General features: G+C 38.1%; 1 protein-coding gene across 11 annotated transcripts in view; it reads left to right on the top strand.

Moving 5' to 3' along the window:
• Positions 1 to 13,279, top strand: part of KLHL32 (kelch like family member 32) — a 260,784-nt gene that overhangs the window by 154,080 nt on the left and 93,425 nt on the right. For 6 of the 11 annotated variants that reach the window (XM_078054976.1, XM_078054974.1, XM_078054972.1 and 3 more), the window contains one exon: positions 7,791 to 8,006. The exons of 2 other annotated variants lie outside the window; for them this stretch is intronic. In XM_078054976.1, coding sequence (XP_077911102.1) covers positions 7,791 to 8,006 — 216 coding nt within the window. Of the gene's footprint in view, positions 1 to 7,790; positions 8,007 to 13,279 lie in introns of those variants that run through there. 3 more of the 11 variants (XM_078054975.1, XM_036101489.2, XM_078054979.1) reach the window with 2 other exon arrangements.

Raw genomic sequence — 13,279 nt, 5'->3', positions numbered from 1 at the left:
CAACACTTTATTTTTGGTTTTGTTTCCTTTGCCTGAGAAGACATACCTAGAAAACTATTGCAGAGGTCAATGTCAAAGAAATTACTGCCTATGTTTTCTTTTAAGAGTTTTATGCTTTCCTGTCTCCAGTTTGGATCTTTAATCCATTTTGAGTTTACTTTTGTGTGTGGTATAAGAAAGTGGTTCAGTTTCACTCTTTTGCATGTAGCTGTCCAGTTTTACCAACATTATTTATTGAAGAGACTGTCTTTTCTCCATTGTATATTCTTGCCTCCTTTGTCATAGATTAATTCATCATATAAGTGTGAGTTTATTTTAGGGCTCTTTATTCTGTTTAATTGATCTCTGTGTCTGTTTTTGTGCCAGTACTATCCTGTTTTGATTGCTATAGCTTTGTGTAGTATATCTTGAATCCCTCCAGCTTTGTTCTTAAGAGTGCTTTTGCTGCTTGAAGTCCTTTGTAGTTCCCCATAAATGTTAGTATTATTTGTTCTAGTTCTGTGGAAACCCCAGTTGGTATTTGGTAGGGGTTGCATTGCATCTGTTAGATTGCTTTAGGTAGTAGGGGTTTTTAGATTTTATTTATTTATTTGTCAGAAAGAGAGAGAGGGGGTACAAGCAGGGGGAGTGGGAGAGGGAGAAGCCGGCTTCATGCTGAGAAAGGAGCCTGATGTGGGACTCCATCCCAGGACCCTGGGATCATGACCTGAGCTGAAGGCAGATGCTTAATTGACTGAGCCACCCAGACATCCCTGGGTAGTAGGGGCATTTTAACAACATTAATTCTTCCACTTCATGAGCATGGAATATCTTTCCATTTGTTTGTGTTGTCTTCAATTTCTTCAATGTTTTATAGTTGTACAGGTCTCTCACCTCCTTGGTCAAGTTTATTCCTAGGTATTTTATTCTTTTTGGTATAATTATAAATGGAATTGTTTTCTTAATTTTCTTTCTGCTACTTTGTTATTACTGTATAGAAACATAATTGATTTCTGTATATTAATTTTGTTTCTTGCAACTTCACTGAATTCATTTGTTACTTCTAGTAGTTTTTTGGTGGAATTTTTAGAGTTTTCTATGTATGGTATCATGCCATCTGCAAATATAGTGAAAGTTTCAGTTTTTCCTTACCAATTTGGATGACTTTTATTTCCTTCTCTTTTCTGATTTCCATGCCTAGGACTTCAGTACTATGTTGAATAAAAGTGGCAAGAGTGTACATTCTTGTCTTGCTCCTGATTTTAGAAGAAAACTCTCAATTTTTCACCACCGTGTATGATGTTAGCTGTGGGTTTATCATATATGGCCTTTATTATGTTGAGGTATGATCTCTCTAAACCCACTTTGTTGAGTTTTTATCATGAACGGATGTTGAACTTTGTCAAATGTTTGTTCTTCATCTGTTGAGATGATCATATGATTTTTATCCTTTGTTTTGTTGATGTGTGGTGTATCATGTTTATTGATTTGTGGATTTTGAACCATCCTTGCATTCCCAGAATAAATCACACTTGATTGTGGTAAATTATCCTTTTAATGTATTGTTGAATGTGGTTTGCTAATATTTCATTGAGGATCTTTGCATCTATGTTCATCTGGGATATTATTGGCCTGTAGTTCTCTTTTTTTTTTTTGTAGTGCCCTTGTCTAATTTTCCTATCAGGACAATGCTGGCCTTGTAGAATATATTTGAAAGCTTTCCTTCCTCTTCTATTTTTTGGAATAGTCTGTGGAGAATAGATATTAACTCTTCTTTAAATGTTTGGTAGAATTTCTCTGTGAAGCTGTCTGGTCCTGGACTTTTGTTTGTTATGAGTTTTTTGATTACCAGTTCAATTTCTGTACTAGTAATTGGTGTGTTGAGAGTTTCTATTACTTCCTGATTGAGTTTTGGGAGATTTTATGTTTCTAGGAATTTATTCGTTTCTTCTGGTTTGTCCAATTTGTTGGTATATAATTTTTTGTGATAGACTCTTATAATCCTTTATATTTCTGTGGTGTCAGTTGTTACATCTCTTTTGTTTCTTACTTATTTTGTCCTCTCTCTTTTTTTCTTGATGAATCTGGGTATAGGTTTATCAATATTATTTATCTTTACAAATAACCAGCTGCTGGTTTCATTGATATTTTCTAATGGTTTTTTTTAATCTCTATTTCATTTATTTCTGCTCCAATATTTATTATTTTCTTACTTCTACTAACCTTGGGCTTTGTTCTTGTTTTCTGGCTTTTTTAGGTGTAAGGTTAGATTGTTTATTTGAGATTTTTCTTGTTTCTTGAGGTAGGCCTTGTTTGTGAGTTTTTAACAGGTGATCAATATGGTCAGATTCTTGTAAAAAGAGAGGTTTGAGAATTTGATACTGGAGGTAGAAATGTTAATTCAGGACTCTGCTGTAGGAAGTCTGGATAGGAGATGATGAGGAACAGAGTAAGAACTGCTAAAAGAGGAAGAGCAAACAGGATTTGGTGAATGACTGGTTAAGAGGGAGGAATATGGGCCACCTTTTGAGATCCTGATGTGGATGGTTGGATGTAGTCATCCAACCACATCCCTATCCATTCCATTCTGTGGAATATCCAAGAGAAGATGTCCTCTTACAAGTAGTTGGGAAAATGAATTCAAAGCCAAGAGAGGTTTGGACTGCTTATATAGATGAGGAAGTCATTAACGTGTGATCAGTTTACAACTCAATTGTATATTTTTTACTTTGGCCATCCTTCTTTTCCCTGACTTAATGATACAGGTTATTTATTACTTTGATATCTAAAGGGATCACATTCTTCATTTTCACCTCCTTGCATCAGTGTTGAATCAAAGTTTATGGATGCCAAACAACAATGCTCAAATATACTTTATAATTCCTTATCCACCAAATGTACTGTCTACTTTTCATGTGCCAAGTTGTGTGTAGTAAGAGCCTTTCATTCATTATCCCCCTGACCACCCTGTGAGCTGGTTGAACTCTCCATTTTGTGATTGAGGAACAATGGGAGAGGTTCAGTGATTGACCAAGGTCATGGACAATGGTAAGTATTAGGGCTGGATTTGAACTAGGTTGACTTGATTGTATGTACGGCCTTTGCTCTTCACCAATGTGGGTTGCCTCCAAGTGCCTATGGCTGCTGATGGTTTTTTCTGTCCCTGAATACAATTATTCTTTTTTTTTCTCTATAAATAAAAAAGATCTTTTGAAAAAAAATCTAGAATATGTATATGAAAACATTAATAGTGATTATCTTTGCATGGTGAAATATGAATGGTTTTTGTTTTCTTTTCCATACTTTTCCTAAATTTTATGGAATAAACATTTATTACTTTTTATAACTGGAAACATAATGGCACTATTTTTATAACACTGATTATTTTCTTCCATGCACAGTATTATAGGCGGGCATTTAATGTAATTTAACCATTGCTTCCCACCTCCCCACATCACATTTATGAGAATCTTTAAAAGCAGCATTATTGGTATTATTTTGCTTACACATGGTCTTAGCCAAAAGGACAAGAAGTGATGATTTTGCTTAAAGCTCACAAAGCGCCGACAAGAGGAATGCATGTTGTGGCATCCTGACCTCACTGAAGATGGTTTATCTTTTTTCCCTGATCTCCCTGCTTTATACAGTTTAACTACTGAGGTGCTAAGTATGCATGGCAAAGGGAGTGGAAACCTTAGACATGTATAGAAAGCACTAGAGATTTGGGGAAATTATGGTGTTTGGTTTTTTTTTTTTTTTAAGATTTTATTTATTTATTTGGGGGTGGGGAGAGGCAGAGGGACAAGGAGAGAGAGAGTCTTAAGCAGGCTCCACACCTGTTTCTTGGGGCTCAATCTCACAACCCTGAGATCATGACCTGAGCCCAAACCAAGCGTCAGACACTCAACTGACTGAGCCACCCAGGTGCTCCGGGAAATTATGTTTTTAAGTAGAAGAGAAGAGAAATGAAAAGGTAAAGATAGGGAGTAGACTTTTAGCTGATGTTTCTCTTGTACACGAATATATGTCTTAGTTCAGTTCCCTTTTGCTGTTCAGACAGATGCTGACACTTGTCCATTTAGCTTCTTAGTTCTCTACTAATATGAAATACTTTGTTAGTTTGCATTTGGGGGTTATATAAAATTAGACCCTTAGGAAATGAAAACATTTCAGGACTGGGGAAGCGGGCATTCAATGACTACCTTCAAAAGAAACGCAGCAGAAAAGAACCACAATTAAGGTAAATTAATTCTCGGGTTCTCCGTAGTTCTGAATCAGCCTGCTTTTAAGCTGCAGGCATCTAATCGAATAGGAAATAAAGATGCTTAATAAAGAATATTTGATTGCTACTACATAATTCATTCCCAAACTTGTAGTTGTATATACTTTTTGGCAGGAGAACAAGTGAGTGTAAAAACATTTTTGCTGGGCTCCGCCTGTCCACCTTTAACTTTGCTGAGCTTAGCTGTTTCTGCTTCTGCACATGGTAGCCTCTCCGTGCAGTGCTGCTGGGCACGGCCTCAGGACCTTGAACCATGCCTTGGACATGTGCCTGGGGTATTTGAAAGGCATTGACACCACCCTGACTTCGCCCATCATGCTTCTGGGGGCCTGCAGAGTGATTTACCAGGATGCCAAAATTATATTCAGGACCCTGAGCAGTTAAACTTGCTTCATAGATGTACTGACCAGAAAGAACATTCATCCCTAGAAATTGGTCCTAAAGTCCTTTATGGAAACAAGGGTGACATGTTCTGTACTCCCAGAATAAAATTTACCAACCCTAAAAAGTAAGATTTGAAGAACAAGTTTAAACATTATTTGAAATAATTGGCGCTAGAGTTAAAATCTTCAGTATTCCTTTGATAAAATCTGCTGAATGGGAAGCCAGGATATTTTGATTGAGTGGCTGTGAGTGGACTCTTAGATGTTTGAGTTGTATTGGATTTTAGTGGTCATCTGTAGTAAACTTCATTTTAAAGATAAGTATGTACTCCTTTTCGATTGTGTTGGCAAATAGAGCTATTAGGAGCCAGAATCTTATGCTGATTCGTCATCTAACTTGACTCCTGTTAGAATATAATTAAAGCATCATCTCCCATCCAAAGAAATAGAATCTAAAGTAAAAAAATATTAATAATAAATCAGGTAGCCATGATGAGGATGCAACTGTTACTCAAAGAGCTGTTTTTACAATTTCTTTATTAACATTTTATTCAATAGAACAGCACATAATGGGAGCCACATATGTCATTCTAAATTTTCTAGTAGCTGCATTTAAAAAAAGTAAAAAGAGGGGTGCGTGGGTGGCTCAGTCAGTTAAGTGTCTGCCTTCAGCTCAGGTCACGGTCCGAGGGTCCTGGGATCGAGTCCCATATCAGGCTCCCTGCTCAGTGGGGAGTCTGCTTCTCCCTCTGCCACTCCCCGTGCTTGTGCTCTCTCTCTCTCTGTCAAATAAAACCTTAAAAAAAGTAAAAAGAAACAGGTGAAATTAATTATAATTACATATTTAACCTGCTATATCCAGAAGACTATCATTTTAACATATAATCAATATAAAATTATTAACGAGATATTTTACATTCTGTTTTTCTTCTTCCTGGCATTTGGTGTATCTTTAACACTTATAGCATCTCTCAAATCAGACTAGCCATATTTTAAGTGCTCAGTAGCCACCTGTGGCTAGGGGCTACCCATGCTGGACAGTACAGATTTAGAACCTATTCCTTTAGACTTTCAAATATTCTAGAAACAAATACATTCAAATAGAATATCAGTATTTTAGAAAGAGTTCTTAATATTCTTGGATAACTGGAAAAGGTGAAAATATGTTGAAAATTACTTAAATAGATCAGTGAATTAGCTATCTGATGGTATTCTGCACTCCTTAAGCTAGTGGAAAATACTGCTCACATATTAAAATTTTCAAGTTAAAAATGGGGGGAAAAGATACAAATGTAGTGATCCGAAGGGATATGTGCACCCCAATGTTTATAGCAGCAATGTCCACAATAGCCAAACTATGGAAAGAGCCAAGATGTCCATCAACAGATGAATGGATAAAGAAGATGTGGTATATATATACAATGCAATATTATGCAGCCATTAAAAAAAACCACGGAATCTTGCCATTTGCAACACCGTGGATGGAACTAGAGGGTATTATGCTAAACGGAAATAAGCCAGTCAGAGAAAGACAAGTATCATATGATCTCACTGATATGAGGAATTCTTAATCTCAGGAAACAAACTGAGGGTGGCTGCAGAAGGGGGAGGTGGGAGGGATGGGGTGGCTGGGTGATAGACATTGGGGAGGGTATGTGCTATGGTGAGTGCTGAGTAAGACTGATGAATCACAGACCTGTACCTCTGAAACAAATAATACATTATATGTTAAAAAAAAAAAAAAAAGAAGAAGAAGAAGAAGATAGTAGGAAGGGAAAAATGAAGGGAGGGAAATCAGAGGGGGAGATGAACCATGAGAGACTATGGACTCTGAGAAACAAACTGAGGGTTTTAGAAGGGAAGGGGATGGTTAGCCTGGTGATGGGTACTAAGGAGGGCACATATTGAATGGAGCACTGGGTGTTATATGCAAACAATGAATCATGGAACACTACATCAAAAACTAATGATGTAATGTATGGTGACTAACATAACATAATAAAATCTAAAAAAAAAATAAGAATAAAAATGGGAAACAGGACTTTCATTCTACTTGAAATAGGTAAGTTTTCTATCATCAGGCCTGTGTGCCCACTGTGATTCTTGCAGAATTAAAGAAAGTTTCCACAGGAGTCATGGCTGTCTGGGTGCATTATTTTAGAGCCATGGCTATGAACTTGAGAACTGGTAGAGACAGGGAAAATCCCCCCAAAATGAGCATTGCTACAGGAACTCTTTGAATAAGAAGGAAAGATTGTCATTGGTTGTCTGAATGTTTGAGGCTAACAAAAAATAAAGAACAATTATAAATTGCTCATCTTAGGTAGGTTCAATATAGAATTATTCAGGACAGGAATCTTTTCTGTGAGATTCCTTCATTTCCTGAGACCTTACGTGTAAAAAAATCTGTGTTTTAATTTCAAGTCAGGATGGGTTGTCTTTACTTGAAGACATAGTTCATTTGAAGTTTTGGAAAAAGTAGAGTCAGTCTGCCTTCATATAGTTTGTGTCATCTAATCACGACTCCTACTTTACCTGAACTCACATTTTCTGTAGTCGAACAAACTTCTCGCCTGAGAGCTGTAAAATATGGAAAGGATAGAAAAATCAATTTTCTTCATTGGTAAAATTTTCTTGAAAAGTTGCAAAGTAACATTTCAGTCAGTGAAATCAGAAACTCCTTTCAATTCCTTTATTAAAATGTCTTTAGGGCACCTGGGTGGCTCAGTCAGTTAAGTGTCTACCTTCAGTTCAGGTCATGATCCCAGGGTCCTGGGATTGAGTCCCACATTGGGCTCCCTGCTCAGTGGGGAGCCTGCTTCTCCCTCTGCCCCTCCCCCACTTGTGCTCTCTCGCTCCCTCTCTCAAAAATAAATTAAAAAATTAAAAAAATAAGATGTCTTTAAATACATGTGTTTTAAGAGGGGCAAAGTAAGGAGAAATGATGAATTCTAGAACATGCAGTTCTCTGCCAGAGTCTCATAATTAAGAGATTTTTTTTTTTTTAACATTATCAGTGGAGTCCCATTTCCCCCACTCCTGTCATACAAACCTTAGTGAGTCAGTCTGAATTTCTTGCCTGCTCTTTCTTGGATTAATTTCTAAGAGATCTTTTTTCCCCCCATTTTTATTTTTTTGGCACCCAGGAATTAAATAGCTTTAATTACTTGGATCTGTACAGACTTGCTGACCTCTTTAACCTCACTTTGCTGGAGAAGGCAGTGATCGATTTCTTAGTGAAACATCTCTCTGAGCTCCTGAAGAGTCGCCCAGAAGACGTTCTAACGCTTCCTTATTGTCTGCTCCAGGAGGTTCTGAAGAGCGACCGCCTGACCTCCCTGAGTGAAGAGCAGATCTGGCAGGTAAGGGCGCTCTGCATGGGTCTTCTTTTGGCAGGGAAAAGGCACAGAATGGTTAAAAGTTGAACAGTTGAGGAGCAATGATAACTATTTTGTCTGGTTTGGTTCTCCTCAGAGTCGAAGTCAGAAGTCATGCTCCCTTGATGGGCAAGTGATTGGAGAACACCAGCCCTTGAGGGTCGGAGGCCTCAGCCTCTGCTCAGCTTAACTCGGGCTGTCACAGGTGTGGTTTCTCAGACCCTTGCTGGGGCTTCCCAAAACCCTAAGTGGGGGGGTTACATCAGAAAGAGTCAAGAATTTCTTTCTCCCAATAGATAGTTTCTTAAACTGAACATGAGAAAAATGGATTGTCAAGTGCCATATATGCATATTATTTAAGACCAATGGAATCAGAATAGATTCTGAAACATTTCTTTGTTGCAGCTGAGAGCAGCTGGGACCTTAAACGAAATGAAGCTCTTCTTGCACAGCAGTGGAAAAATCTCCCTCTTTAGTTAATTCTGCATTCATTGCCATTTTCCTAAGGCCTGCCTTTCGCCTGATGTAGCATTCTTTCCAAATATCCTTTGTCTAGGGGATGGGAGGATGTTTTGTGTTTTCAGGTTGATTATTCAGTTTAAATCCTTTTCTGCTCATCCCCACTGGCTTTACTTGAACAATCCACATGGTGTCTTTGGGAAACAGTCAGAGCCCATCTTATCACTTTCGTCTTACATCAACCACCTCACTGTCTGAATGCTGGCTAGCCATCTTGTTATACCTTCAAGATTTCACGATCATTTTATTTATATACAGAACACATGAAGTAGAAACAAATAAGACATATATTTTATTTATATCCATGTTCATGCTATTTATATACAGAATACAAGAGAAAATATGAAGTCTTCTGTTAGCTGATGGGACAGTAAATTCCTGGTATCTTAGCAAATGACATTTGGAGAGTACTTTAACTCTGGCCAGAACAGGCAGAGGGAGCTGTTGATTATCCAGCACCTGACTCTATTCACTGATAATTTTCCTGATGTCTTTCTCCCTTATTTCTTTCTTTATTTACATTAATCAGCAACTTCCTTCTTTACTGTTGCTCCACCACTGAGAATAATAAGAGCTACGGTGTAGTGAGGGCCTTCCAGGACCCAGACTCTTTGCAAACTTATTGACTTATTGTCACAATGGGCTTGAAGGATAGTTGTTATCACCCCATCGTCCAGATGAGCAAAATGGGGCTTCAGTGCCTTGCTCAGAGTTACAGAGCAGAGCCAGCCTACAAATCTAAGTCTGCAGACTCCTATCCTCATCTGTCCAGTATTCCACACTGTCTTGACAAAGAAAATATAAGGAAAAAGAATAATCCATATTTTCTTTCTCCTTCTTAGGTATTTCTGATAATGTTTGTTCAGGCAGAGGTCAAAAGTTGGTGAGGATGAGTTTTGGTATGAATTTTAATTATCTGTGGTTCTCCCCTATAAACACAAATCATCAACATTTTCTGGTCAATTCAAAGTGGGAGGTTGCCAAATTTTTCTTCATTTCCCAAAGGGAAAAAGAAAGACTTGGAATGAATTCTGCATTTAATTATTTCTAACTGAATTAAAATCTGAGCCAGTCATCCTTGTGGCTTCTATCTCTTTTTGTGGCATGGTTGAAGGGACTGCCAGAGAGGTAATGTGCAGATGTCTGAGTACCCAAAAAAAATTCCATACTGTCCACTTAAGAGTTATCATAATTGCCTCTCCAAAGGTTACCAATATTATCATGTAGAATTTTAAAAACTGCTTTCTGCTGCAGGCAATATCTTTTTGTACCTGGTCCTCAAGAAAGAATTAAAAGACTCACATAAATATGATCAATTTAGGCATTCAGCAGGCAATAAGAAACTGTTTTGCTTTATCTTAGTAAATACGTAATTCCCTCATACTCAACCCAATAGAGAAGAATTAAATCAGACCAGCTATATTGCCTCAAGTATAGTTAAGTTCATCATTTTTGCTGAGGTTATACTAGTAATGCGATATACCAGGGAAGAATCTAATATTCAGCCCTGGGTGAAGATTGGGTATGCCAGAGGATTAGTGTCAGGGTGCTTTATAGAAGTGAATCTTGATGGACAGGCTGGAGACAAATCTACAGAATCTCATTAAATTGCTGAATTGTTCATTACGGAACGTTCTCACTGTAATAAAGTGCTCATTGACTTTGACAAATCCCCATCCCATGTCTTAAAGAAGAACAGTGAGTCAAGGGGTGTGGGGGAGGAGAAAGGAAATTGACACAAAGTAGGACAGGTAATAGAAAAGCAGATGGAGGGGTAGTGCTCTTTGATTAATATGTGCAACTAGTAACTTAAGGTGAGAGCCCAGTAAACACACACACACACACACACACACACACACACACACACACGCATGTGCACATGTTTACACATGTGCTTCTTCCACTGTCAACTGATAATGTAATCTGGGACATTCCCTTTCTTTTGGTAAAAGGTCTCATTTTCATTTTTCACCAGATTTCACGCAGTCTGTCTCTGAAGATGTCATAAGACCCTTCAAATAATCCTCACTGAACAAACTCTTTTTTACTTTCTCCTGCTGTCCCTTATCCACTTCCTTTCCTGATAAAATGTGCTGCAGGCTGTAATAACCATTCTGTGGATCTGAAAACCTGTGAAATCCCCCAAGATTATGCCTTATATCTGCTCTTCCCCCCCCCATCTGACCTTTTTAAACTTTAAGTCTCTTCTCTCACAGAGGGCTTCTTCATCCCCTATAAATAATTTTTCCTCCCTTCCATGGTCTGAAACTACTCGGCCTGTTAGGTAACTTCTCTTTACATTCATAGGGTAATGTAGAGAATTGCACCATATACACACTTTAGTGTATAAAGGCATAGAAGTCCCCTCAGAAAAATGCTTTTTAAAAAATTCAGTTCAATTCAGCTTAACAATTTGGTCTGATGTTTCAAGGCCAGCGATTTCTAGGTTCCAGATGAAAGACACCAAATTGGTTATGGGGCTCAAAGAAACAGGAGACTAAAAATGAGCAAATCAACTGGAGAGGAAACGTGGGGCATGAGGTCACACGCGTTCGTGACCTGGCAAATCTCTACCAGTTTTGTTTGGCTTTCGGGTTTTAGCTCTAACGTAGGACTTTGTTTCAGTAGGGTCTTGTTAAATTTTTCCTGTTAGATTCAACATAGAGTTTCAGATTACTGAGCCGGGGTCCTGCTATAAAACTTGAGTGAAATAATGAACCATTCCATACCATTCCCACGTATTGGGTCTGTTTTCATTTTCATAGGAAGTCCTGGCCAATCCGGTTTTTTTCCGAGGAAAATGCATTATCTGCCTCTTCTACCCCAGATTCTCTCTTACCAGAATGAGGATTCAGAGATTACTTTTCATGGGAGTGAAAAAAGCCTGAATGTGATGTAAATTCTTACATTTGCTAGCACATAGAGAAGATGTGGTTCTCCATCCATCACTATTTATCGAGCACCTATGAAATGCCCAAAACCGTGCTGGAGTGTAAGGCCGAGTATAGGTTTGTTAACTCGGTTTTCCTTTCCCATGCCTCGCCCCAAATAGGAGGGATCTTTATGATATTTTTTAAAAGATTTATTTATTTATTTTTAGAGAGAGAGAGAAAGTGGGGGGAATGGCAGAGGGAGAGGGAGAGAGAGAAACTCAAGCAGACTCCATGCTGAGTGCGGAGCCCAACACAGGGCTTTATCTCAGGACTCTGAGATCATGACCTAAGCCAAAATCGAGAGTCAGACGCTTAACTGTCTGAGCCACCCAGATGCCCCCAATTTTAAACCATTAGTTCAGCTCTCTGGATTTTATTTCATCTCTGAAGTAGCAGAAACAAGAAGGATATTTTAAAATGGATAAAGATAGTTTGTGGAAATAAAAGTGAATATTTCTTGAGCACCTATTACATGCTAGGTACAGTGTTAGAAGCTAGGTCCTGGGGTAAAAAGCTTTCCAGAAATATTCCATTATTGAGTTAGATTTAGTTTAGTTTCATCTCTGAGTGTGAAGAACTTTGGTTTTCCTTCAATTATTAATTTATTTACTGATTGCTATTTTCAGTGAAGAGGACTTACTATAAGAACAGTACGTACATCAGTGCTTTCTTTCTTTATTAACCTTGGGTTGAGGACCCCTCCTTTTGTATTCCGACCAGACAATTCAGTGGTCACATCACTGACGTTAAATGGGATCAGACCTCAGCAAGGACAGTCTCCTTTACCTGGTCATGTTCTACTTTAGTATGGCAAGAGGGCTGAGTCCCCTGTTTTGGGTTTGGGGGTAATCATGTTTGCATTTGTCTTTGTGTGTCCCCAGAGGCAGAGGCTGTGCCTGTTATGTTTGCATTGAACACTGCCTTGTTCTCTTGCTCTCTATAAATAATAAATAAAAACAGTAATGTAGAGTTTTCGTATTAAAATGTATTGAATATTAAAATGTATTGAATATTAAAATGTATTGAATGGATAAGAATACATCCTACTATTCCTACATGGGGCTGGGTTCATTCTAGGAATTGGTTTACAAAATGAGTTTGGCCTTTCATTTTATTTTTTTTTTAATTTTTATTTATTTATTTATTTATATTGTAAGTGGAGCCAACACAGGGCTTGAACTCACGACCCTGAGATCTAGACCTGAGCTGGTATCAAGAGTCGGCTGCTTAAGCAACTGAGCCCCCCAGGTGCCCCTGAGTTTGGCCTTTTAAAACTGCATTTTTCCTTATATTTTGTTGGAAATTTGGTTCCATAAGTCATACTGCTTTTTTTGTTTTTTTTTTTAATTTTTTATTGTTATGTTAATCCCCATACATTACATCATTAGTTTTAGATATAGTGTTCCATGATTCATTGTTTGTGCATAACACCCAGTGCTCCATGCAGAACGTGCCCTCCTCAATACCCATCACCAGGCTAACCCATCCTCCCAACCCCCTCCCCTCTAGAACCCTCAGTTTGTTTTTCAGAGTCCATCGTCTCTCATGGTTCTTCTCCCCCTCCGATTTCCCCCCCTCATAAGTCATACTGCTAATAACACATTTACTTTATATCTCTAGAGACATGAGTCACACATTGTTTAGAGTAGTCAACAACCTCAGATGCTGTGTTTTTGTTTTTTGACAAGCCCCTTCCAGGCTTTTATCTATACCACAAAACCACCCACTTACAGTTTGATTTAAAAGGAGTCCCAGAAGATGAGCCCAAACCAAAAGCAACTATTCCTTTATGGTTAGAAAGTAGAG

This window comes from Halichoerus grypus, chromosome 9 (genome assembly GCF_964656455.1).
Source record: "Halichoerus grypus chromosome 9, mHalGry1.hap1.1, whole genome shotgun sequence".
In the NCBI taxonomy this organism is placed as follows: Eukaryota; Metazoa; Chordata; class Mammalia; order Carnivora; family Phocidae; genus Halichoerus; species Halichoerus grypus.
Note: the sequence above shows the minus strand (reverse complement) of the source record. Positions and strands in the feature narration are given on the sequence as shown.